General features: G+C 46.6%; 1 protein-coding gene across 2 annotated transcripts in view; it reads left to right on the forward strand.

Annotated features, from left to right (window-relative positions):
- The window catches only part of XPNPEP1 (X-prolyl aminopeptidase 1), a 30,810-nt gene extending 20,469 nt beyond the window's left edge, over positions 1 to 10,341 (forward strand). For both annotated transcript variants that reach the window (XM_033066365.2, XM_033066364.2), the window contains 10 exons: positions 708 to 758; positions 1,861 to 1,919; positions 2,600 to 2,677; positions 3,175 to 3,246; positions 4,841 to 4,901; positions 5,678 to 5,747; positions 6,875 to 7,048; positions 7,904 to 7,980; positions 8,656 to 8,754; positions 9,790 to 10,341. In XM_033066365.2, coding sequence (XP_032922256.1) covers positions 708 to 758; positions 1,861 to 1,919; positions 2,600 to 2,677; positions 3,175 to 3,246; positions 4,841 to 4,901; positions 5,678 to 5,747; positions 6,875 to 7,048; positions 7,904 to 7,980; positions 8,656 to 8,754; positions 9,790 to 9,918 — 870 coding nt within the window. In that variant the 3' untranslated portion in view covers positions 9,919 to 10,341. The remainder of the gene's footprint in view (positions 1 to 707; positions 759 to 1,860; positions 1,920 to 2,599; positions 2,678 to 3,174; positions 3,247 to 4,840; positions 4,902 to 5,677; positions 5,748 to 6,874; positions 7,049 to 7,903; positions 7,981 to 8,655; positions 8,755 to 9,789) is intronic.
- The last annotated feature ends 16,679 nt before the right edge of the window (positions 10,342 to 27,020 follow it).

Consider the following 27,020-nt stretch of genomic DNA (forward strand, 5'->3'; position numbering starts at 1 on the left):
ATCTCCTGTTAGTTTTCAAGCATCAGTTTTCACAATAAGAGAAATGTGCCAGTTGAAGCAGGGCTGGCAGTTTTGGGCTGGTCCCATATTTTCTGCAGCTTCTTGGGAACCAGTACTTCCTAGTTCAATGCTTTTCTCTCCCTATTAGTTAAGGGGAAGTAAAAATAGTTGTACTGAGAAGAGGCACTTAGTCACCTGCAACCTGAGGACAAAATTGTGCCTTGTTCTTGTACTCATCTCTTGCTTCTTGCCCCTACATGCTGCAAGCATGTAGAAAGAAAAAAAAGGAATAAAAATGGGGATCATAAGACAAGAGAGCCAGAAACTGTGTGACAGAGACTGTGTGGTGGCCATGTCACCAAAGGACATGTTCTCCTGTCACATCACCAAATGTGTTGTGTGGTTGCCTTCTGCGATCTGAGATGCAAGATTTTGACTGTTAAAGCAAAATAGTCTTGAAAGTTATGTGTGGGGTAAAGCTAGACTTCACACAGGAAGATATATCCCAGCAGTAATTATTAACATTCATTTAACTCTCCAGATACATTTCCAGTGTGCAAAACCTGAAAATACCTCTTGAATCATCTCTTAGTTTGTGTTTCTGAAACTTACAGGTTGAATTCTTTTGCATCAAAACCTGTTTATGCTGAGGCTTGATAAATCTTTATCCTTCTCAATTCCCTTTTCTTGTGCCTGTTTTAACGCAGATTAAAGATGCTGTGGCCCTGTGTGAGCTCTTTAACTGGCTGGAAAAGGAGGTATTGTATAATTTTTTTAGATTGGAGATTCTACTGCTGTATAAAATTCTTAATTTGGCATAAACTTTTTGTTAGTCTTTATAGTGCCTTTACTAAAAGTGAGGAAACAGTTGGGAGTTATCTGGTGGTTTGTGGTTTTCTGTGAGGATTTCAAACATGCTTTTATCCAAGCCTGAATTAATCTTTAGGAAAACATTCTCCCATTCATTTTGCACAGACCAAAGCTTGAACAAGTGAAAAATTACCTGAGCAGGCTTAGTGTAGTGTTAATGCTGTCTTGTGTTGGTTTGGTAGTGTAAATCATGAAATAATATTCAGCTTCATACAGTACTTTGGAATTATTCTCATGATAATCAGTGATGCCAGTATGAACAAATTTGGCATTTATGAATGGGAGGTGTAGTGAAAATGGGATAAAACCAAATTGTGTATTCACTGGGGTAGAAGTACACAGTGGATGTGCAGAGTGCCAAGTGTTACACAGCAACTTACTAAGCCATGCCACTGCATGTCTGAGTCTGTTGGCTTTATTTATGGAGAAGGCTTGATCACTTCCAGAAGGTGCCCTTTTACATGTCTGAGTACCTCAAGAAGTCAGCCTCAGGGGTTATGAAACCGAGCTCTTGGCCCTGCTTCACCTGTTTTCCAGTGCAGAGGAAGTTGTGTCACAGGTTTGAATTTATCAAATGCCTTAAGTAAAATTTAACACAATTTTGTTTTCACCTGCAACTGCTTTCATTCCTGATTTAAAAGCATGAAATTTCTAACAGCATAGGCTGTTAAAGAGAACTATTTAAGCTTAGTGTCATCTGACTGTGAAGAGATGTTGCCTCTGCACATCTCAGTGAAGTTAGTACTGCACTAACTGCTTCCCAGTCAGGGTTCAGCAATCCTGCTGTGACTGTCTCCACTTCCTTCTTCTCAAATGCCCTGCACAGCATTGCTGGCTTTGTGTTTGTCATTACTGAGGAATGAGGACAGAAAATCTGGAATGAAGCCACTTGCAGGGTTTCATGAGGCACAGACAAGACCCAGTGTTTAAGCATATAGTGTTTTCTTTGCTTGTTGCTGCACTAATTCAACCCATGTCCTTGTCCACCAGGTTCCAAAGGGAACAGTAACAGAAATACTTGCTGCAGACAAAGCAGAGGAGTTCCGCAGGTAAAAAGTAAATCTACTCTGAGGAAGTTTTCTGGGTGGCATTTTTTATCCGTTGTTTTTATTTTATTCTTTAGAAATGCATCTCACTTGCAGATATATTTTACCTGAGGACAAACTTATATTAATGGATTTCTTTGAAAACTTCAAAGAGTTGGGAAGAATAGGGTCTCTTGGGAGGTACAAGTCCCAGCCCACTGGATCCTGTCCACTTTCCTTTTGAGATAGCAGTGAGGAGTACTGCAGCTTAGGACACTTAAATACAAGGCAGTTGCTTCCTTACCCCAAAGAAATGTATGTAAAAGTTAGATTTCTTCCTCTTCTGATAGAGAAGGAACAGCATTTATTTTGGGGGTTACTCACATGTGTACATCAGCAGGACCTCTAAAATGCCTTTGAGTAAATAAGTAACAAAGTAGAAATTGTTCAGCACATCTCTTCATGGGTGATTTGGATAATGAATTTTCTTCTTGTAAGGAAAGAGTAGATCTGGAAAACAGGTTTCCACATAGTTGGGAGAAGAGGGCTTCAAACTGTACATTTCTTCTACCCAAATTTGCTTGTCCTGGTGGCCAAGGGAAGGCTGAGGTGATGTGAAACTGAGGATGGGGCACTCCAGGTGCCCTAGGTGCTTGGTGTGCTCCTCTCACTTGTGCTGTAGTGATCACAATCTTTTCTTTCAGTCAGCAGAAAGACTTTGTTGAATTGAGTTTTGCTACCATATCAAGCACAGGTCCAAATGGAGCCATCATTCACTACAAGTAAGAGAAACACAGCTTCTCCTTTCAACCTTCAGCAAACTTAGTTGGAATAAGCTGTCTCGCCTCTTCATGGAGTCACAACAGAGTACTCCAGGGAGATCTTACTTGCTATCTTTCTTTACTCCACACTTACTAAGTAAAGATCTTTCCCTGCTGGCAGCATGCATGTATTATGGTGCTGATCTGCTCAGGGCCATAGAAAAGGGCTGTTTTGGGGCTGGAAGTCTGGGAAGGATGAGTATGAAGTGCCACAACTGTTCTGAAATACATCCAGAAACAGATGTTTTTGCTGGAAGCAGCAAAGCTCTGTACTGTAGTGCTATTTGCTGTATACAAATCCTCTTCTCTGTATGATCTCTGGCTCAGTGTGTGGGATTTCCATCACTGCCACAAGAAATCAGAGCTGACACATCCAAGCTTGCATTTTATATGGTTTCTGGACTGGGCTGGAGACCTTAAAAGTGTGGAACAAAAAACCTTTGTGTTTAACTGAACAGGCCAGTTCCTGAGACCAACAGAACGCTGTCGGTGAACGAGATCTACCTCCTGGACTCAGGAGCACAGTACAAGTGAGTGGCTGAATGGTACTGAACTGCCATGTTTGTTCTTCCCCATGACCCCTGACAAGCAAGGCAATGTGGAGTTTTGAGTAGACAGCAGATGAGGGCTGCTGGCAGGCCTTGCTGGGGTCAGGGACAAGATGTCAAAGTACAGTTCCCATCTGAGTCCCATCTATACCCGGTGTGATGGGAGCTGTGCTTTGGCTGGTGGTTTTAGTATTAAGTTGCAGGAACAGGGAGCAGGCCTGACTGCCCAGGCTTAGCCTTGTGCTGCCTACTCAGCAGCCTGCTCAGCTGGGTGAGGCTCCTACTCTGCCAGGATCTGCCCTGTGGGCAGATTTGACTGATACTGAGGTCAGAACAAGGGGTGGAGAAGCGGGACAGCACTGCCCTGTGGTGCTCTCTGCCATTTCAGAGACTCAAAGTCAGGGTTCCTCCAGTGGCCATTTGGGTCTTGGGTATGTTTTTGGGAAGGCATCATGTCTGCAAACTCACTCAATGCTGTTTTGACAGTGCCATTCAGTGGCCTCAGTTCCTTTACTGTGGAACTCTTGACTGCATGGAAAATGCAAGAAGTGATGTTTTTAACCAGTGTAAATAGATGAGAAGTGGCTTGTTCAGGAAGACTCGGGACAAGCCTGGCTGTTCCTTTGAGATGAGCTTTGTCTTTAGAGCTGTGCCTTTTTGTTATGTCAGTCAGGAAGAGCTTTGAAAAAGAACCATACAGACATCCTTTGATAAGATTTTTACAAGGAGATCTTTTTTCCTCCCCTCTGATGGCCTAATTAACGATTTCCTTAGTGCTACTATAAAAAGCAGCCCTTTGGATACAATGTAAGCTGGACATCAATGGCACTTAGCACAGCATTGTGACAGGGAGGCTTTCCTTGTCCCTGCTGAGAAGTTAAACCGTGAGTTCTTTGTGACCACGGCCTGTGTGTGCTGGGGAAGAGCACAGGGACAGGAGTGAGCGTTTCAAAGGGAACTCGTTCTTTCAAGAGCCATTGCGTTTTTGACAGCAGGCTCGAAATGCTGTTTGCAGAAGGAACTTGAACCCAGTTTCTGACGTAGTGGATTAACCCCTATCCAAATGCAGGATGATTTGTAGAAATCTTAGCACAAGACATCCTGAGCATGAAAGGGATACTATCCCCCCTTAAACTTCCCTTTTCTGACCTGCTAACTGTCATTTTTGCAAAAGTGTGTGTTTTAAAGTTGTCTATGAATTGCCTTCCATACAAATAGGCCAAATTTGTCCTGTTCTTGATAGACAAGTGCCTGTTGCTAAACTTCAAATGAGCATCATTTTTATGAGCAGTTTAGATTCTAATTTGGAAGGAGCTTTGGGATGCTTATGGTTGAAAGATAACAGTTTGAATAGTAAATCATTATTGCTACATCTAGGGCAGTGTGTTTGGGAATTTTTGAGATTAGGAGTGGTTACATCATCAGTCTTGTGTAGCACAGATGTGAGCAGATGACTTTATCCATTTATGAGCTTGGTTGGTTTGCTGCAGTGTGACTGGGTTTCCTGTACAGTCTCACTTTGATCTTTCTTTTCCCCTCACCCCTTTGGTTCCTGCATCTTTGTTTGCCTCTAAAGAGATGGTACAACAGATGTGACCAGGACAATGCATTTTGGCACACCATCAGCCTATGAAAAGGTAAGTTGGGATCACAGTATAGTTTGTGATTTCACCCTTATTGTTAGAGATACTTATATTAGTAATGCACTCTATTGGTATGCAGTCAAAGTTCTCTATTGAGTTGCCATTTATTTACCAGTATGTGGCAGCATTTGGATAAGGACTGAAAAGGAGACTGTTGTACTTCAGACTTACAAAATATAAACTGTTTTAGAGAACTGACACCTTTCTATTTTAAAATGCACAGCTCTCATCTGCAAAATTACATGTTTCCTCTAAGAAATAACAAAATCAGCAGACTGAGGATAAACATTACTGGTTTGTACAATAAGGGAGCCAGGAGGATCTGGTTTAGTGCAAAGCTCAGTGTCTGATGCAAGGCTCCAGTCAGACTGTGCTTAGTGTACAATATAAAAAATCAGTCTCAGACTTACCTGAAATGTTGGAAATTTAACAATGTAATTTTGTTTATTTTGACAAAAATACACTGTATGCCCAGGAAGTAAAAGTACAGCCACAAAGAGAATCAGTCATGTAGATCAGGTGAATGCTGCTGCTAAACCTGCAGTCTGACTTTGAGATAGTCTCTCTGTAATTACTGGAGAGGGATCTTCAGAGTGATTTAAACTCTTTCTGCTCATGGTTTGCTTAGGCATTACCAGCCACAGGAGAGCATGACAAACTTTTTCCATATCCTCTGCAGTTTGCTACAAGATGCATCCTTCCTTTCCCCTCTTGTGGAATGCAAAGCTTTTCCTTTCCCTCTTTACTTATGGCACACATTTCTTTGACAGGAATGCTTCACGTATGTCCTGAAGGGACATATAGCTGTGAGTGCTGCCATCTTCCCAAATGGAACCAAAGGTGGGTTGGTGAGCTGGAGTGTTTTTCTGAAGAACCATTAAGAGAACACTGATAGACAGGTCTAGGCAGATTGGGCAGATGTTGATGTAACTGTCTGGTTCCATCACAACAGTTTGGATTCTGGATTACTGCTGCCTTCTCTCTCAGCATCAACCAGTGCTGAAAGTTCTGAGTGGGGGGAGTCTGAAGGATGTTGGAAGTGCTCTGGCTCTAGGGTGATCCTGACTTTCATCAGTCAGTGGCACTCTTAACAAATGTGCTAGAAGGTTGTCTTTATTCTTTACTCATGGCCCTATCAAAGCGAGAGGTCACTTTCCCGTTTCAGAAGGACTGGCTAATTCTCTTCCAATTAATGTGGAATCTCTTGAATCAGTGGGAAAATACATGGGAAAATGAAACACAAAGGAGCTGTTTTTATTTTGTGCACGAGAAGTTGTGATGTATCATCCACCTCTGGTGAATTTGTTACAGTTATTTTCTCCCTGGTCACAACTCATACAAATCCAGCCCTTTTTAGAGATTTCCTCAGTTTGCATTCTTGGGTAGGCAAGTTAAAAGCAACTGCAGAGTGCTATGAGAAACCCAAACTGAAACTGAGGGGTGTCTGAACTTGGATACATAGGCTTGGTGTTCACATGCAGGCAACAGAAATTCTGTGTCCTCTGGCTGAAACTGTGTGAGATGAATGGCCTTTCAGGCAAGAAGCCTGGCTGATTAGTCCACCAAATACAATTGGCAGGTCTCCTATTTTCAGTTCAATAAGTGCAGGTCCTTTTAAGATCGGTACTGAATTCTCTGTGGGACTTTTAACCATTAGATTCTTTCCTCAGTATGTCAGTAGAACAAGCAGCAGTGCAATGTTTCTGTTACAACCATCTCTTGAAGACCTGTGTAATGGAAGAGAGAAGCTGAGAAAGTGATTGAATGTCAGAATTGCCAAATCTGCCCTTCTAGCCATCCAATGGCTTGCTTTCTTTGGAGGTGATGAAGCTTTTTGAGGGGTGGTGGTAGGTTTTTTTGTTTGGGTTTTTTTTGGCATGTTTTCTAGATTTGAACCTTCAGTGTGATTATCAGTGTCTCTGAGGGAGCCTGACTTGATTGAATTCTTTGTCTTTGTCTGTGTACAGGTCACCTTCTAGACTCCTTTGCCCGCTCTGCCTTGTGGGACTGTGGCTTGGATTACCTGCACGGGACAGGACATGGAGTTGGCTCTTTCCTAAATGTACACGAGGGTCCTTGTGGCATTAGCTACAAAACCTTTGCAGATGAGCCCTTGGAGGCTGGCATGATTGTCTCTGATGGTATTTAGCACTGGTGATTCTCTCTGGTCACTGGGGAGGGACCAAGCTCATTAGGATGCAGAGAGAATAAATGTGACAGTGATGTAAAGGAAAGGCTGGATCAAAAGCTCTGGGCCTGCCTTCTCAGCTTGTTGTTTTAGTTGTCACTAAGCTTTCTAGGTGAAGAGCTTCACTCTAGCTTTTCACCTTGCATGAAGCACCTTTGCAGTGGGGTGGTGCAGGACTGCTTCCTGCTCTCTACAGCACAGGCCTCAGCAGAGCTGTGCTGACCAGCTGGCTCTGGCATACTGTGGAAGAACTGGCTGCAGTACAAGGTGGACACCAAGCTTTCAGGAGCTAATCCTGTCTTTGCTATGGGCTATTTGAGGCAGCTGTTAAATCTTTGCATGCCTTTTTCTTCAGTAGTAAATTAACAGCGTGCTGTGGTTTGCTGAGAGATTTACATTCCTTCAGGGCTGCAAAGTCCTCTCAGGAAGTCAGGGGAACCGTCTCTAAAAGAGTGTTTTGAGGAAGGGGTTACCCACCTGCCTTTCATGAAGACACTAATATTTTCAGAGTTTCTGGTATTTTAACACAAGTATTCTGTGCTCTCCCTTGAATTCCAAGGAGATTCTGAAGCTTGAGGGCTGTCTGTCTTGTTTCTTCTCTCTTTGAGAACTTCTGCTGTCACCTTGCTCGGGGCTTCTGTGCAGAATTAGTAGCGTCAGAAATTTGTTTGCCTCTGTGGCTGCCTGATGTCAAGATTGCTTAGTGACTTCAGTGGACTAAAGACATAGAGGGGAAGTTTGGCCATAGGGAATAAGTACTTGCAGAGTGCAGCAATGTGCCTTAGTTAATTACTGTCTGTTTCTGCAGAGCCTGGCTATTACGAAGATGGATCCTTTGGGATCCGAATAGAAAACGTTGTCCTCGTGATCCCTGCCGAAACCAAGGTGAATGACCTGCTCAAGATGCACTTTTCTCCATGGCTTGCTGGTTATAAAACTTGAAGTACTGCAACTTGAGGTGGGACCATGCTGCAGACAGTTAAATCCTACTCAAGATTCCTGGTCTCCAGAACTCCTTATTGATGAACACTGGTTCTAATCTCCCTTGATAATGGGGGCACAGAAAACAGTTTAGCTGCTGCAGAGTTTCCATGGGTTGAAATGTGTGTGTGAGAGTTGTTTTAAATTGTTTTCTGTCTGTCAATTCAGCCCCTTCAACAGTTGTTGCTGTTGAACTGGTTTATCTCAAGTTGAGGTTTTCCTCTCTGGTAGGGAGCCCTTAGTGGCAGTAGAAATAAAACTACAGACAGGTTTTGACATTACAGTTGCTAGTCTGGCTGGGTTATACTTTTAGAAATGCCAGACTGAAAATGATCATATAGTCATCGAGCCGAAGTCCTGTACAGTTTTGACCTTTAGAAAGAGACCATTGAAAGAAGTAACTAAGGTTTGTATCTAGATTCTTTGCTTGACCTGTAAGAAAAATGTTACTGTAAGTTGCTACCCTCTCATCTGAATGTTACCTTGGTTATTCTGTAGTGCTGACATAACCAAGGAGTAAGTGTGATCTGGGTGCAGTTATTTCTACAATTGTACAATCCATTTGTCTTTCTGCTGCAGTACAATTTCAAAAACAGAGGGAGCCTGACCTTTGAACCCTTAACCCTGGTTCCAATCCAAACGAAGATGATTGATGTTAATTTGCTGACAGAAAAGGAGGTAAGTAAAACAGTTTTGCACTGCCTTACTTGCACTAGGACCAGCTTATTCTGTTTGCAAGAACCACTGGCCTTTGTTCCATTTCATAGATCCAGAGATCAGTCCAGAGGATTCTGACTTATTTTTAAGCTTGACCCACTTTGAAGTGAGGGGGTGAACTAAACAAGCTTTTCAGGCCTCCTTCCTATCTACATTATAGGAGGAAGACAGTGAAGATCCCACCAATTATGTTGTTTTGGTGGTTCCCTTAATTAATATGATACTTTCTGCTATCATCTCTTTTCCTACTCCTACCTTAATTTGCTTCTGGCAAATGTCTGTCTTACCATGCTGTATCCCCAAGGACTGTAGTGATGACTGTCCCATCTTGTTGTCTGCATCTGTTTGTGACCAATCCCATTCAGGCACACCCCATTGCTCAGTAGATACGAACTCTGAGCAGACTTCTCTGATACCTGCTCAGCAGCATTTATTTCCTGAACAACTTCATACTCTAAACTTTCTGTTTAAGTCTCCCACTTCTCCATAGCGTGTTTCATCCTGTTTTTATACCATCTTCCTTTTACCTCAGAACATCTCCTTTTTGGAGTGATAACCCTGTTTTGCATTTCCATTTACTGGATAGGGTTCTGAAGGGTACCCAGATCTGCCCTAGGATTGCCTGTTCAGATCAATAGGGCAGCTTGTGCCTCAGGAGTGCATTGTCCAGTTACTATTTTGCAAAGCTATTTATTAAACTGTGCCAAGGTAGCTATTCAGACTTGCTGGAGGCAGTGATTTGCAGAGACTTGACTTGTCAGCTGAATTGACCCTTGGCTCCTCTGAAAACCCAGAATGAATTGCTTCAGTTTCTATCCTCATCAAATTTACAAGTCACTTCCATATAATAGAGATCTGTCTGCTCAGGACAGGATTTCAGCCCAGCCCAGCAGCTCAGACCCAAAGAGCTACAAATGTTTTTGGCTGTACATAACTTGTAAGGTCACGAACTCTCTTCTGTGTTTACACTGAACGTCCTTCCCTCCCTGTCTCCAGTGTAACTGGGTGAATGAGTACCATCAGAAGTGCAGGGAAGTGGTTGGAGCAGAGCTGGAGAGGCAAGGCCGGCACGAAGCTCTTCGGTGGCTCCTGCGGGAGACGGAGCCCCTGGGCCGAGTTCAGTAGCACCGCCACAGTCTGTGGTGTGCCCCACAGGACAGCCCCACGTTCCGATCATCTGCGTCTTCCTGCGCCTCGGCACCGCTGGGAGGACCTTCTTCAATGAGCATTTGGAAATCAGGAAGGGATTTCATGTAGTGTTTCTTGCCCCACAGCACGTGTGGGTAATGTGGGGCTGAGGAGGGTTACTGTCTGAATAAGTGTTTCGGGGGGAGGGGTTGAGCACAGAAAACAAACGAAATAAATAAGCACGTTGCCTTTGAAACAGGGGTCTTATTTCAATAATGGTTCTAAGAGGCAATACTGGAATATTTTATACTGTCTGGTTTTTCACTGTGAAAACTCAGTATTTTTGCATACTTGGGTTCCAGTTGCTAAGATGTAACCCACACAGCAGGACTGATTACTGAATAAAAGATTCCAATCAGCTGTTTGCTCCATCTGTCTTCTCTTGCAGTCAGCGATGTGCTGGGTTTGGCAGCTTGAGGAAGGACAGGAACCTCATCTTTCCACCCTTATGTGTGCATCTAACTCAGACAGGGAACAAATATGTTTAGGACTTGCTGGTGCCAGGCGCTGGGCAAAGGTTATGGAGAGAGCTGGAGCAGTCAGATCTGATTTGTGACAGGTCCTGGAAGGATATGAGACACTCAGCAGAGATTGTGTGTGCAGAGTGCCCGGGCCAGTACTTCTGTCTATTGTTATATCTCACTGAGTGCTTGTATAGCCCATGGCAGTGCAGGATGCGTGGGCAGTATCGTGGAATTGCAGCTCTTCCTGGACACAAAGCAGCTAGTAAGTTAAAATAAATAAAAATGCCCACAATGGACAAAGCAGGAGCTGCGCGGGGCTGAGCGCGGCCGGGCCGGGCGGGCCGCAGGGACACCTGGTGGCCGCGCGCGGTACTGCGGGCCGAGCGCTTCTGCCGGAGTTGGCGCAAACTCCGCTTCGGTACCAGGTGTTAAAGGAGCGATCGGGTAACAGCAAATCGAATAACTCATACTTCAGAGAACTTTCCTGACCAAATGGAAATGCTTGTGTACGTAGTTTTCTTTCCCACTTCCCCCGCTCCGCCCCAAATTTCTAAGGGAAATACATGAAATTAGTATTTCTCTCAAGTCCTGCAACTCAGATGCAGTGTCATGCAGTCAAATGAAAAAGGACTGGGAAGAGGAATAAGGTTCCTGGCCTCCTACCTGGTTTTTCCAAGGTGGTGATAAAACAGAAGTGCAATAAGTGCAAGTGCTTTAAAAGGTCGTTTTCACCCCCCAGCCACTGCTGACAGGTACATGTATTTAAATATTCAAGTGGTTTCTCAGCACCTGCTGGAAGCATCAGCTTTCAGCTCAGCTGTGTCTGCAGAAACCCAGCTCACACCTCTACCACTCCCAAGTGTCTCATGAGGATGTGCTGTCACTTAGAACGGGCAGAACCTTTCTGCCAAAGGAGCTTGTTTCCCCTGTGGGTACAGGATCAAAGATGAGTGAGGGATCTCTACACAAGCTGTGCTGTGACAAGGTGGGTCTTTCCCAGGAAAATCCGTGTGTGTGTGTTCAGTGAGGCTGAGCTGTGCAGCTGCTCTGCAGGGCAGTGCTGGCAGCTCCAGCAGTCTCTGCTGCTCACTTCAGGCCTCTGGGGGGCTGCACGGGTCCCCCAGGTGCTCCCAAGATGGTTCAGCGTCCCAGATCTCCTGGCAAAGACCAGCAGGTGTTTCCCACAGGAAGGCAGAAGAAGAGGATTTCTACCAAACAGAGAAACACAGAAGCCAGGGATGCTTTTATTGCTGTAACCTAAAGCCAATGTGACTGACTCCAGATACTGGTGCGAAAGGGAAGCACAACACCAAAATCAATTTTCTAGGTTTGAATAGCCTTATTAGACCCTTTCCTCACCTCAATATCCTCCTCACAGCCAGATGCCACCCTGGGGTTATTCCCACCAGATCACAGAAATTCGTGGCTCATTCCCATCCCAAAGTCTCCTCCACTGCACAGAGATGGGGCAACCCATACTTATCTTCTCCTCTAGGCACCAGTCCTGGGAGGCTCAGGAGATCCCTCCCTCCATTCACTCCCCAGCTCATCCTCCCAGGCCACACAACCCTGTGGGCTTCCACCGCAGGGAATCTGACACCAGCTCTGGGTCACAGCTTGGAGATCTTTGCCCCTTTCTCAGGTTTGGCACCTCAGCAGGGCACACGGTGTTTGGTGGGGCAGGGCTGCTGACACTCATTCCTAACTAAGGCGTTTGTCTCTCTCCCTATTCACTCCTTGAAAACACAACTACGGTTTGTATCCCGTCCTGTCTGAGCTTTAGGCTTCCAATGGAAATGAAACTTGGATTTTTCCCCCCTTTTTCCAGGTTTTGTTTTATTCCATTAGTGCCTGCTTTCCCTGAGTGGTCTCTCCCTTCCACTCTCCTGGTGGAAGGAAAAAGTTAAGGAAGACAGAGCAAGGAAAAAAAATTAATAGAAACCCGTGCCAAGTTTAGGTTTTATTTTTGTATGAACCATCCACAGAAATAACGACAAAATGATGTTCTTCAAGTGAAAAAAATTATTTAATTCTGAAAAAAAAAATCCATAGAGGCTTTTGTTGTTGCAGGAAAGCAGGAAGGAAGGAAGGGGCATTTGCAATAACAACATACTTAATGGTCTTTTTTCAAACCATTTTGTTTTACTTTTAACCCAGTGGGCATCTTGTAGCTTTAGATCATGCTGCAAAGCACATTTCTATGTGAGATAGCATCTGTTACAGGGGTGCTTGTGGGTTCAGCCCATGCAGTCCCATCCTGCTCCAGCCCACGAGCTCGGTGGCTGTACCTCCCCACCACCATCTGATCCTGCTTCTACCCTTGGGACTTCAGCAAATGCAAAGTGTACTCAAGGTCTGTGTGGCCACCCTGCTTCATGTCACCAAAGCACTTCCCTCTCTGTCCCCTTCCCAGCTGTTTCTGCTAGAAATCTCCAATTGCACCATTGCTGTGTTTAGGAGCTCTGGAATTCTTTGTTCTCTCAGACTAAAAATCTTACAGCAGGAGACAGACCTTATTTGCCAGTGAAAGAAAAGCTGCCTCAGCTTCACAGTTCCATCAGGAATCATGATGCATGTACTGGCAATGTACCTGTTGGTGTACAAGGCTTTTGAGGCAAATAAACCATTTCTCCTTGAGCAGAAGGATTAATATTCATTCATCATCAGGAACACATGCTCCTTCCCTCCATAGGCCAGGTGACTGCTTGGCTTCCCCAGCCACCACTTCTTCCTCAATCTGTGTTGTATAACTTTAAGTGTGCTTGGTAGCAGTAAAATTCAGTTGTTTTTAAACTTAAATGGCTCATAACTCACCTATAATGGAAACCCCCCTATTGTTTGCATGACTAGTAAACTGGTCACTTCCCACAACAGCTGTTGGAGCAAGTTTTGATTTACCCCAGCCGAACATTAGAAAGAAGAAAACTTTTGAGAACACGGTCGCTGAGGGCCTCTTCAGTGAATCCCTCAAAGCAGGCTGACGTGCAGGCTGCACACAGGGAAATAGCTGCCCAGAAACACTGAAGGGCTGGGGTGGGTTGTGGGGCATTGGTGCTTGCTCCTGTGCTTCCTTCAGCAGGTGACAATGAGAGCCAGGTGTGGGAGCAGCTGAATACCAAAGCTCTCCTGGGGATCCAGAGGTGCTGTGTCTTTCCTTTGCCACTTCTCTTCCTCAGGAGTCTCCTTTGGGTGGTATGAGGCAGAGGACAGCATGGAGCATTAGGAAGGTACAGTAATTTCACGAATACAAGCCTCACCAATTTGACCAAAATTTTGGTGGAAACCCGGAAGTGCGGCTAATATTCCGGGGCGGCTAATCTATTAACAAAATTCTAAAAGCTGCCAACACGGAAGTGAGAGCCCGCGGCAGCCCCAAGCCAAGCTGGAGCCCGGCCGGCCCCGGCAGAGGTGGGAAAGCCTGGCAGAGGCGGGGCCAGCAGTGTGGGGGGCGGGCGGCAGAGCCTGAGCCAGCAGGGCGGGGGAGCCCGGGAGAACTGGGGCTAGCAGTGCAGGGGAGCATGGCAGAAGCAGGAAGGCCGGCGGGTGGGGCTGCCTGGCAGCGGGGGAAGCCCAGCAGAATCGGGGCCAGCAGCGTGGGGGAGCCCGGCGGTGCGGGGGCCTGCAGTGCCGGCCAGGGCGAGGAAACGCGGCGGCGGTGCAGACGGGAGGGGGCGGCCGGCGAGCCCGGCGGCGGCGGCGGCAGCCCTGCCGGCGGGGCGAGCGAAAGCGCCGCCGCTCGCGAAAGCGCCGCCGCTCGCCGCGAAAGCGCCGCCGCTCGCGAAAGCGCCGCTCGGCGAGCGAAAGCGCCACGGGGCGGGGCGGGCGCGGCGCTCGCGAGGCGCAGCGCAGGGCGAGCGAAAGCGGCAGCGGGGCGGGCGGCGAGCCCGGCGGCGGCAGCCCTGCCAGCCGGGCGAGCGAACGCGGCAGCGGGGCGGTGCTGACGGGAGAGGGGGGCCAGCGAGCCCGGCGGCGGCGGCGGCAGCACCACCCGGCCAGCCCCGCCGAGCCGTGGCGCTGAGCTGGGCCACCCGGCCCCGTCGGCAACCATGAGCGGGCCGAGCCTTCCTGGCCCCGCCCCGAGCCAGTAAAGCCCGCTATGCCGCGATCCTGTTACTAATTGGCCAATTTGTGAAAGCTGCGCACGGATTCTCGCGACGAACGAAAGTGCGGCTAATATTCGGGGTGCGGCTTATCTATTGACAAAGACAGCAACATTGTCGAGGCACCGGGGGTGCGGCTTATAATCCGTGCGGCTTGTATTCGTGAAACTACTGTATTCATGGTATGCTGAATCAGGCTCCTTGGTCATTCAGGCAGTGGATAAAAGCCTCACCTGCTTGTTGTCACCTGATGCCTGCAGAGGCCCAACACCTTTTCCTTCTGGCACTCAGTGGGGCCACTTGGCTGCCAAGGATTGTTGACATTTATTTTTGTTGACTTGTAGCAATTCACACCTTGTTCCTGGAGTCCTCTGGCTTGTTTTTGGAGAAGAAACTGCAGACCTGGACATCTGGCAACGGTGTCTGGAGATCAGGAGTTAAATAACTTGCATGGTGTCACTGCCCTCAGCTTGTTTTACATGATTAGGACAAAACTCCCCATGGCTTTGGATGTAATAAGAGAAAAAAATGAAACAAGAGCCTCTGGAGGGTAGAAATATGAACTGTGTTAGTGTTTAATTAAGTTGCCTATTAACAGTTGTGTAGTGGCCTGGAAGAATTTTAATGTACCAATTAAAGCAAGGAGCTATCTCCTCGGCTTTCCACCACCTCTGGGGACGCTGTCAAGAGCGGGGAGCTTGCAGATCAAGTGTTGTTTATTTTGTTGCTTCCAGCTTGTTAAAAATCATTCTAAATTTGGGAAGTGGTGGATGCCCACAGATGAGTTGCTTCCACAAGGCAGCAGGGTGATGTCTGTCTGATGGGGATTCACATGGTAAAGGAGCAGGGCTGTAGTGCTGTCTGACCCCATAAACCCCCTCCTGTTTCTGGCAGCCTTGGGGCACTCCATGCTAACAGTGGGGTGTGCTGGTTTGGCACATCCAACCTGGACATCTTGGTGTGCTGTTACCCTGCCAGTTCCCTGGCTGTCCCAAGTTACCCTGCCAGTTCCCTGGCTGTCCCATCTCTGTGTCACATCATCTTTCAGGAGTTTCCCCCGATTTGAGCCACAGGGATGGGAGTTCCTCCTCTAGTCTTGTGTGAGGTGGTCAGAGAGTGTGGCTGCTCTGACGCCTAAGATGGCTCTGATTTACAGCCACAAGGTACTTAAGGCTATTTTAGTGCCAGCAGACATCAGCCTAAGACATTTCAACAGACAGAGAGAAATGTGTTTTTTTAAAATTTAATTTAAATTACTTGTGTTTTACTGGCCTGAGGGCTTGTGAAGGTTGCAGGGAATTGGTTTGTCAGGGCTGCCCACTGCCATGGGCTGCTGGAGAGAAATGTTGTCCTGCTCCCATGAGACACCATGTGCACTGTAACCTCCATGCTCAGATGGCATTTGAATTAAAAAAAATCCATTTCCATCCATTTTTCATGTCCCTGCCAATGGATGGCTCTCTCTGTGCCTGGTGTCAGGGCAGGGTTTTGCCCACAGAGCCTGAAGGTGAGTGGCCTCTCGTGCACAATCTTGGCTGTCAGCCCTTTCTTGCAGCACTTAGAGCCTGTGGCTGCCATGCACAAATCTGCATTGGGCTGATCCTGTTTAGGAACCAGGCTGGGGCCAGCATGGTGTAAACATCTCCCAAAGCAGAACATTACCCAGCTGAAGGGTGCTTACTGAGTGCCTTTCATATCCCCCTGTCACTCCAGCACCATGTCAGGCTTCCCTGGCTGGGCACCTCTGGAGCTGCAGGAAATCCCCACTTGCTGCAAGCTGTCCCTCTGTGCATCCTCTCCTGCACAAATGCTGCTCTCCCCTCTGGGGGAACAGACTGTGTCCTTTGCTTCCATCTGCTGCTGGAACACATCTTCCAATAAACACTACCACATTCCTCTTGAGGTCTGAGTACAGAACGAGCTGGGGAGTTTCAGACAAAGGTAGCATTAGTTTGGAGCACTGTGGTCTTCCAGGAGGGGATTTAAGGAGCTTAGAGTGGTTGTGAGAATATCTGTGCTTCAAATCCAAACAGCCAGCTCGGTAAGTGCAAAGTTGAGGAATGTGTCCTCTTCTCCTTGTATTCTATTAATATTTAGGGCTGGGCTTCAATTATTCATTCCTTCAGGGTGGGCTTTTATCATCTCAGTGCTACAGCATAAGCTTGTGCACTGTCTCTGGGCACTCAGAAAAGACCTTTTCATAATATTTGTGAAATTTCATATCTGAGAGGCCTTTTGCAAGCAAAATGTATGCCATGCCATTAGTCAGAAAAAGCAAATCTTCCTCATTCCCACCCAGGGCTTTTTAAGGCCCATACAGAGCTCAGCCTCAGTAGATATACAGGAGATGGCCTTGGCTGGGGATGGGCTAATCCAGCACTTGTTGGTTAGAGCTTATTTCTTTTTTCGTGCAAAACCAAGGATATATGTAATGATATTAGGTAGTTCCATACACACCCATGACCCTTGGCACAGGCAGCTTGTTTGTCTGAGGACACATTGAAGTGTGCTGTGATTGAATACTCCAAATTTTGACATTTGTGCTGTAAATACCTGACTTGTTAACAGCCCATCTTCCTGCTGGGGCACAAAGCCTGACAATCAGTTTGCTCAAATGAGGATAATCAGATCACATGTTTCTGACTGCAGCTTGATCAGGGCAGGGTCTGGGAAGAATTCTACCTTATTTGCAAAGTATTTGGGCAAAGATTATTTTTATTTCATTAAGCAAAGCCAACCATGAAATTAGCATTCCTTTTCTCCCTTCAGGAGGCTGAGTGCCTATGGGAACTCAATGCTGTAGTAATTTCAGAGTTGGTCAAAACAAGGGATAAACAGAAAATCTTTGTCTTTTTCTGCCTTTTGAAAATATTTTGTAGGTCTGTTCTGGGATGAGATGATAAAATAATGAAAAAATGTGCTTACAAAAAATCATGGAAAAATTATAGAGCTGAAAGAGTCGCATCCATCAAATTTTTAATTTTTTATTATTATAAAGATGTTTTGTAAATACTGGCTATTCTAACTAAACTGAAAAGATTGGATTGGTTTTCAAAGCAATGGAAAAAATATTAGTTAGAGGTTTTCCATTTAGAATTTGTTGGAACAAGGTAATCTGGCATTTTTCTGAAACAGTGTTAAAATACTTTTTGACATAAACCTGATGAAAGCTGGCCCTAAACTCGTGTGCAGGCTGAATTTTGAAGAACTTGAACTTTTCAGATAAGAAACACAAAATCATTAAAAAACACCCTGAGGTAAAACATTTTGCTGAAAAACTGCTGGAGACATCCAAGTGCGTGTTCATCCTATTGGGGCTAGGACCTTGTGTTGGAACAAGGTGCAGCTTTCCAGGTGAGCAGCTGGCTGCACCATGCAGCTGCTTGGGCATCCCTGTGCTGCTGAGAGCTGCTGGGGAATCTGTGGGCAGCCAGCACAGACCTGTGAGCAACCTGCATCCCTCCTCTGTTGCCCAGAGCTGAGCTATGGCAGCAGTGATTTGTCTGTTATGGCAAGGCAGAGGGCAGAGGCAGCAGGTGCTGTTACTGTCTTTGGGTTTTGCACAGGGGAGTAAGGCCGAGGTTTTCTGCTTGGCAGCACAAATAACCCTGGGCATTGGTGCTTGTGCGTTTCCCTTGCTGAAGGCGCTGGGTACCTGCACACCTCGCAGTGCAGGGGATGCCATGGAGACCTCTCATGCAGTTTGTCATGCTTCTGCTGCACAGTGGAGGTGATGGGAGGCAGGTGTCTGGGCCATTGCTTACAAAATAGCCCCTCTTCACAGGTTTAAAGAAAGTTGTACTGGTTTTATTATTAGTACAGGAACAAAGTTGGGTGTTTCCATATCACCATGAGGGGTGAACTTGTGTTTGTCTCACAGTAAACAGAAAGTCAGCAACACAAACCTCTCCCTGGAACATCTAGCCCCTTATGTAGCCAAGCTGAAATACATCTTCTGCAAAATCTCCTCTGAAATCATTGTGGTAACATGAAGAGCCAGATGGAGGTACCCAGTTCCCTCACCTTTGCAAACCCATTTTATATTAAAGGTTCTGCATAGCTACAAGGAAGAACAGTGGGACTCAATTTTTCTTTGTGAAATATCAGTAGGGACAGCTTTTTTTCTTGCATTCTCCTGCTCCTGCAGCAATGGCTGTAATTCCTTATCAGCTCTGGATTCTGCAAGCAGCCCCAGCTGAGCACCAGGGAGGTGCCAGCATTAAAGAGGGGCAGTCTGGGCCCCGACACCAGGGTGGAGAGCAGCAATGGTAACTGGCAGTAAAAGCTGACAACCATAAATTAATGCTGCTTTTAAGTATCAGCTCTCAGTAGAAATAAACCTTGAATCCTACCAGGCATAGCTGTAAAATTGCATGGATCTCGCTTTAATCGCCAGCTGAGCACCCTGAGCTCTCTGCTGCTGTCTCGGGGATGATGGCACAGTGCCCATCTGTCTCATTTAACTAAAAGTGGAGATAATGTGAATTCAACACTCTAGGAAAGGGTGTTGGCACTGTCCAAATGTGGGCTGTCCCCAGGGAACAGCCTTGTCCAGGAGCATTCCCTGTTGTATCACTGTGGCCTGCTGTGTGCTGCCACTCCTGTTCTGGGATGGAAGACGAGCTCCAGGGCAGGGCTCACCCATCCTGTCCTGCCTGTGCTCTTCCTCCTGAGCTGTGCAAGCCATCTTGAGAATGGTTGGGAGACCCATCTTTTCCTTAAGCCCGAAAATATGAAATTAATCATGTAACATGAGTGATCAGGCTGTTGTGCAAGATCTGGATAAATGTGAAAGCTCCTAAAAAAGTAGGAGGCTTTTCTGAAAGAGAAAAGTACAAATACTAGGACAGAGGAGGCTGTACAGAAGATGTTCCAGCTCCATTTATCCAGTTCTCTGCGTGCAGAGGGACATCACTTGATCACAGCTCAGATATTCTTTGCAGGGTGGAACATCAGGGATACAGACCTGCAGCAGGAGAAGAGTTCCCAACAGAGTGTGGAAAAACTGTAAAAATTCAGAAAAATTCTAGCTGCTGAATCAAGAGGAGATATGCAATGGCACCAGATAAGCAGCAGAGTCACAACCTACCTGGCAATGATCCTGAGTCGAGCAGGTTCCCTTTACCTTTAAAGAACAAAGCAATGGAGAGTTCTGCTGCTACAGCCAAGCACTTAAAAGTGCATTTCATAAACATAGAATTTTTAATACAAGCCATCCCACCATTAATAACAGTCTGCCAGCATTACAAATTGCACAGCAAATACATGGTTTTGCCAGTTTTGAAACATCAGCTAATTTAGTTTTAATCTGCTGTAGAGCTAGAAATAGTCCCTGTAAGGACGACACTGTTTTGCATTCACTGCTTTTCCTGAAATGAGAAAACCAGCAAGCATTAATTTAAAGTGATTAATTCAGAAACATGCAAATGTGAAGGCTGGGTGGAAGCAACAGATCATGTGCTGCAGAACCAGAGTTCGGTTCTTTGGTTCCCCTGGGTTCACCACCCCAGAGCAAACCTGCACAAAGGGGGACAGAACAGAGCCTGAAGGAAAAGTGCTGATACCAAGGGGGGATCCAGGATGGGGTTTGGGTTGGCACCTGGGTGGAAGAAACAACATCCAGGAGGGTGCTGGGCAGGGAGCTGGACATAAGCCTGGCCAGGTGGGACCCTGTGGTCCAGAGACTTCATGAACAAGGGGCCTGAAACAAATCCTACCCAAACAGAGTGTGGGAATGTCCTTGTAGGGGGAAGGCAGAGTGACCTAGCCCTGCTGTGTATATTGCATATTGAACATGACTCTCAGCTACCTGTGACATTTCCATGGGACTCCACAGTGCCAAAGTGCTCTTAAAAGTGAGGAAACAGCCCAAGGAGAGGAGTCTTTCCATAGCCCTCATAATTTGCTGGAGAGTGGTCAAGGGGCTAAGTGAGCTCTGCCCTGGTGAACGGGGCAGCACATTTCAATCCCAGCACAAACTGGTCTCATTTACTGCTTGTTCCTCAGGCTCAGGATGACTTTTGGGAAGGTGGCAGCCATACATCTCCATCCCATCTGCCCCACCAACCTGGCTGCCATAAAGAAACCACTGTAGTGATTTGCCCTCCACTTCTGAGGAACAAACCTTGGCTTGGTCTGCAACACATGCATTCCAGCTGGCAAAGACAAACTGGGTCATTAAGAAAATAAAAACAGCGAACGTATAGAGAAACATGGAAAAATGACCCTGGGATGCATTCACATTTTATGCATTTGCTGGGATAAAACCTTGAGTCTATAATATTAAATCAGAATGTCAAAGAGATAGCTTATGCTAATTTAATTAAAGGCAGCATCCTGGCACACATGGGTAAGGAACTGAATTAATATTGTGCACCACCCACTAATTTTGCCTGCCATGGGTGTGCTAAGGCTGGGTTGTCCTGATGTGCTCTTGGCTTTGTTTTTTCTGGGCAGGATGAGTATATCCTGCATACACACAGTCTACTGAAATTAGGCAGAGGCAAATTTAACACTTTTGAGTCCCAAAGCTCACAAAATCTGTGATAATTGCACCTTTTGACACCTGGTCACTAATTCATCTACCTCTCCTAGAGAAGTGGGAGACCTTGCCTGCCTCAATTCCTGTCAGGGGAAGAAAGAGAGGGGTTTCTCAAGGAAACCTGAAATTACTGTGAATTCCCACCCCCTGTCGCTTTCCCTGAGTATGAAACAGGATTGAACCCTTCTGGGAAAGAAATCAGTTTGTTAATGGGGTTTGAGACATGAAAGTATCATAAGTTTCGCACTTCACATGTCTATATCCTAATTTTGCTTCAGGCATGTTGTCTTCCTTCATGTGTGTGGGAAAATCATCCTTCAAGAGCCACAGTAGGGCGTGATTTTGGAAAGTTTGACCTTTACCTAGGTGCCAAAACTTCATTAGCTGGTTGGCAGGGCCAGGGGATGGTGAGCTGTCTGCCATTTGGGTGGAGAGATGAATCCAGCCACTGCTCTCCTCCCTTCCAGCCCTGCCCTCCCACTCCTGGCAGTTGGAAATTACAGGCGTGGATGTCCCTGTTATTTTTACAACAGACACATTTCTACAAATCCACAGAGCAGGAACAAATACCTCACATCCTTACATGCTGGACCTTACCAAATGCTAGATGACTCTTTAGGAAATGGTCTCTTGGTGCAACTCAAACCTGATTGAAGATAATGGGAGAGTTTTGGTGTACCCCAAAGGGATATGGACCAAATGGATCTTTGTCTCAGGGTTGGATGCACTGCAGAAAAGAGCTTATGGCTTCTTGGTGCAATACACTGCAATGTGCTGAGCTTGCAGAACGTGTTGAAGTCCCTCAAAGTTTTGTGGTGGCACCAAAGCTGCCAGACAGCTTCTGAACTGCCAGGTCCTCTCTGCTTCTTCTTTGCATGGTACTGCTTGTGAAGCAAACCCATTTTTCTTTTCCAGCCTGGGTTGTGAAAAGGGACAACAGACAATTAAAACGTTGTAGTGTAAAACCTGGTGTCAATCCATAATACTGATTTCACATTTGGATCTTCAAATCTTCTTGCAAGGAGCTTATTGAATGCTTTTGCCCTCTGCAAATCAGGCAAAGGGCTTGAATCCATTGCAGATGGAGCTACTTGGGGCTGAATCTGTAAACTAATTTGAGCCCATCAGATTCAGAGGCAGTGTGTTTGTCAGTTCCCTTTAGAGGGGCACAGGCATTCCTCCAAAGTGCTTGGTGGTTAAGGGTGCCAAGAAAGTGGAGTTTCTTTACTGTGAGAACTGTGGAGGGAAGTGCATCTCTGAGGGTATGAGGATTGCCTTGTGGGGAATAAGATTGTCATTATAAGCTGGGTTGGGAGTAGTTTTGATGAGAAGAAAGTAAAATAGGAATAAATTGCAGTATAAAGTTTCCTCTTAGCGCTCTTTTTCCAGGCAGAGGAAGCACTAAGCATGACTGCACTGTAAGACTGCAGTAATACCTTCTGCTGATAAGTAATAAGAAGAGCAAAGCATTCTCAGGATGGCACCTGTAACTCTTCTCTGTTAGGCTAAAAATGGCTTAGGGGTGTGTAAGTGCCTTTGCAAAGGAAACTGCTTGTGTGCAGAGATGTCTGTGTTCTGCAGCACACTTGGTCAAAAGGCCGATTCTGCCCATTAGCTGTGAACATACTGAAAAGAGTTATTGTGGAGCAAAGTATCCAGTCCCACATGAGGGGCTAGGACTGAGCTCTTAGATAGTCCAGGTGTCAGTGAGAATGAGGGGTCATTGCCCCCATCAGGGATATTAAGATGGGACCTTTCTGGAGGGTGTCACTGCTGGAACAGAGCAGCTCCATTTCTATGGTCTGTAGAAGAGATGCTTCAGAGTTTTCTGAGCTGCCATCCTCCCCAGTAAGAACACCCCACTGCTGCCTTATAGCATCGGCAGAGAGCTGGCACACTGCCCCTAGGAAAGGTGCAGCTGCAAACATCTGTATTCAGCAAACACGAGGAATTTTATTCTTCCTTTAAAACTGAGCTGCTCAGGTGATAAACACCTGCTATGAGAGCTGGAAAGAGCTAATGTGCCAAACCAGCAATGAAATCTGAAATACTTGAGACTTGGATTTGCACTTGGTTCTGCTTCCCACTAAAGAGTGTGAATGAAGCGACTTAATAACTTACTTGTCTGAGGAGTATGTAATGTCAGACCCCCAGAGGAGTTGGAAGGACTCCTCTCACCCCTCGAAATTTCCTGCTGGCTACCAGGTATTCTTTTATCATCACACTTTAAAGTGAAAACACTCTACATTATTCTCTATGAACTGTATTGCAGAACACGACTTGGGAATGACCTGAAAAGGAAGGTCTGACAGATTGCTTTTTCTAAAGGCTCTTCAGGGAAAAAAGCAGACATGACCCTCTGCTAAATTATACTCGTGTTAAAATAGTGTATTGCCACTGCTATTGACAGCTTTGCACCTGGCTGTGTGAAAGAAGGATTGGGACCAGCACCAAATTGTTTTCCACTTAGCAGAACTGCTATGGTCTCCACTAAGCCCAGGGGAGTTTAGAAAAACCTCCTTGGTTCTGACCTCCTTCCCCCAGGTTTGACAGGTCGTTAGAGATGGTGAATCATCAATACAGTGATTTGAGGCACTTAGAATGTAAATAGTGCTCTAAATAAGATTTCATTATTTTGGACTTCATCAGTGGGAATGTGCTGTAGATGATTTGTGAGAAAAGTATTTGAAGACAATTTGTTGGGTATGAGCTGCTGAACTCATGAAAATTGCTATTGGTCCATCTCTGCTCACTGCACTAAGATCATTAATCCTTTCCCAATTCTGCCTTTTCTTCCTTTGTGGGAATTTGGGATTTGTATTTGTGTCCCTGTTGAAGGGAGGGCTTATAGATTCATTTCCTTAAGGCTGGGGAGGAATGGTGTTTTCCATCCATGAAACGTCAGATTATTTGGCAGCCTGAAAAGCTGAGTGCAGGCAGTGCCTTGTTTTGTGTTTGGGCTGTGACCTGCTGATCTCTGCTCTGAGGTGGAGGAAAGGATGCTGTGGGGCCACACTGCCACCTGCACTGCTGTAGGAGCAAGTAATCCTATGGCCCTGGAGATGGGGAAAACCTGCACTGTCCTGGTACTCTGCTACCTGCCCCAGTGGGCAGCACCATGGGATCAGATCCCACACAGCCACGGATGAAAACCTCATCTTAAAATCATAGAATCATTAAACTGTTTACATTGGAGAAAACCTCTAAGACCACAGAGTCCAACCATTTACCTGTCACTGCCAAGACCACCACTAAACCATGTCCCAAATCACCACATCTATGCTTTTAAACACCTCCAGGGATGGTGACTCCACCACTTCCCTGGGCTCCTATTCCAATGCCTGACCACCCTTTTGCTAGAGGAATTTTTCCTAATATCCAATCTAAATCTTGTCTGGTGCAGCCTGAGGCTGTTTCATCCTGTCAGTTGTTACCCGGAAGAAGAGGCTGACCTTCATCTGGTTATGCCTTCCTTTCAGGGAGTTGTAAACACTGACAGGGTCTCCCCAGAGCCTCCTTTTCTCCAGGCTAAGCACTCCCAGCTCCCTCCTCACATGAACGTGTGTGCTCCAGACCCTTCACCTTCGCTGTCTTTCTCTGCACACGCTCCAGCACCTCAGTGCTCTTCTAGTACTGAAAACAGGTACAAAACCGAAAGCAGAAAAGTGAGTTCAGTGTTGCTGGGGTGGACGGCGGGTACAAGCACATCCCGGGCTGGGTGCGGGATACCCGGGAGCGAACACATCCCGGGCTGGGTGCGGGATACCCGGGAGCGAACACATCCCGGGCTGGGTGCGGGATACCCGGGGCTGTCCGGGAGCTAACACATCCCGGGCTGGGTGCGGGATGTCCGGGAGCTAACACATCCCGGGCTGGGTGCGGGATACCCGGGGCTGTCCGGGAGCTAACACATCCCGGGCTGGGTGCGGGATGTCCGGGGGCGAACACATCCCGGGCTGGGTGCGGGATACCCGGGAGCGAACACATCCCGGGCTGGCCGGGCAGCTGTGGGCACGGAAAATCGCAGGCACATCCCCAGCTCCGCTCCGCTGGCCATCGGCAGAGGGACCCCTCGGACCGGGCACGGGCAGCTGCGGCCGCGGACACATCACCCGTGCCCTGCGGGAGCCGGCCAGTGTGGGAAAGACCTGTGGATGGAGGAAAACAGATGAGGTGGAAAGGAAACACCGAATAATCAAGTTTTCCCGCTTACCTGCTGTTTTTTCAGCCGTTTTTGTTGACAAAGTGGTTTAAATTATGAACAGTCTTGATAAATCTAAGGTCTGTTGCTACCAGGCTTGTTCTCTTCATGATTTTGTGGGCCCTAGGACACAAGCAGGGAGTGATTGTGGGTTTAGGTGGATGCAGGCTGCAGATCTCTGCCTGGAGAACAACATTTGCCTCTACTATGCTGGTGCCTCAGTGAGTGTCACACCTGTCTCCATCCTCTCCCTCCAGAAAAAAGGGAAGAAATGTCCCATCGATGTCCTGGAAATAATAAATAGAAACAGAATCATTAAGGCTGGAAAAGATGTCTAAGATCATCGAGTCCAACCATTATCCTAAATTAGCAATAGGAAAAAAAGCAGAGCAATCAAAGGGCATCTGCTGCATCCTAAGAAACTGCTGGGCTTCACTATGCTAAAAGCTGCAATTATTAATGTAACAGATAATGGGGTTGATTTGAAGCCTTTAGTGAAGTCAGCTGTAGCATTCTCTTCACCCCATCAAGGCTAAAATAAGAATTATGCACTTGCAGAGGACAGTTTTTCTTAGAGGGAGTGCAGCTCCTGGTTTTGATGGAGAGCACAAACTCCCCAGGTTCAGCTCTCTCTGAGAGAGCCTTTGGAGAGGAGTTTGCTGCGCAGCCCGAGGGCCGTGTGCTCAGGCTGCTCCAAGAGCTCCCTGGGTACCCCTATGAATTCTGCTTCTCAAAGTGCTTCAGAAAGTTCTTGTCTTTCCACTGTCCTTCAGAAACTGCTGGTTGGAGGGAGAAGAATTTTAAGTGCATTGATCAAGATCTTTTCGGGAAGCCAAACACTTTTTCCAGTTTGTCTTTCTTTTTGTGAAGGATTTCCTTTCTCTCATAATTACCAGCTGCAGTGTTGTTGGTGTGCCTAGGAGATGCCAAATACAGACAGACCTGGAGCCTGACACTTTATATCCAGCTGAAGTGGAAGGACAGGTCCCTGCCCTGGCTGCTTGAGTCATCTGTATTCATCTGTGCTCCAATAATCCTTCCTGCAAAGCCAGCCATATGCCTTCGGTACAGCTGCGTGACTAATCCTTAAGTAATCGTTTATTTGGGGAATGTCACCTCTGGGTGTGCAATTTATTGGTCCATAACAGTACATTTTGAAGGGAGCAGGTTGAAATAATCTAATTAGCATTTCCTGAAGGGGGATAGGACCCCTTCCTCTTTTCTCCTTGTCCCCAGCAGAGTACAAGGAGTACATGGTGTGCATGCGAAGAGATTGGAATCTGAGTTTCAAGGAGATGAGGGGTGTCTGGAGGCTGATTGCAGTGTGAAGGACAGACTTGGGAGGAAACACAGTGTGGGAAAAGCTGCTTTGCCTGGCTGCTGGAGGTGCCAGCTGTACAGCAGAGGAGTCCCAGAGTGCTTTTTGAAGATGTGGTGGGAACCTTAACACTGTGCCTTGCTGTGGGATGCTCTGTGGCTGGAGAACACCTGGGCTTCTCTGTCTGAGGCCACATCATGGGCACACTGTGTTGTATGCAGCACAAATGTTTCTAGTACTCCTGAAATGTCCAGGTCATGATCCTCCAGGTGGAGAATCCTCTGGTGCTGATCCCTCAAGAGCTTTGGTGGCTGGAGGAGAGTGGCTGGGTCTAGGTGTGTCTCTCTTATTACAAGCTGGTAGGTTGGGAAGGTCACAGCACAGCCAGCAGGTCTTTAAGGGTGCTAGGAGGTCT

Source organism: Catharus ustulatus, chromosome 8 (genome assembly GCF_009819885.2).
Source record: "Catharus ustulatus isolate bCatUst1 chromosome 8, bCatUst1.pri.v2, whole genome shotgun sequence".
NCBI lineage: Eukaryota > Metazoa > Chordata > Aves > Passeriformes > Turdidae > Catharus > Catharus ustulatus.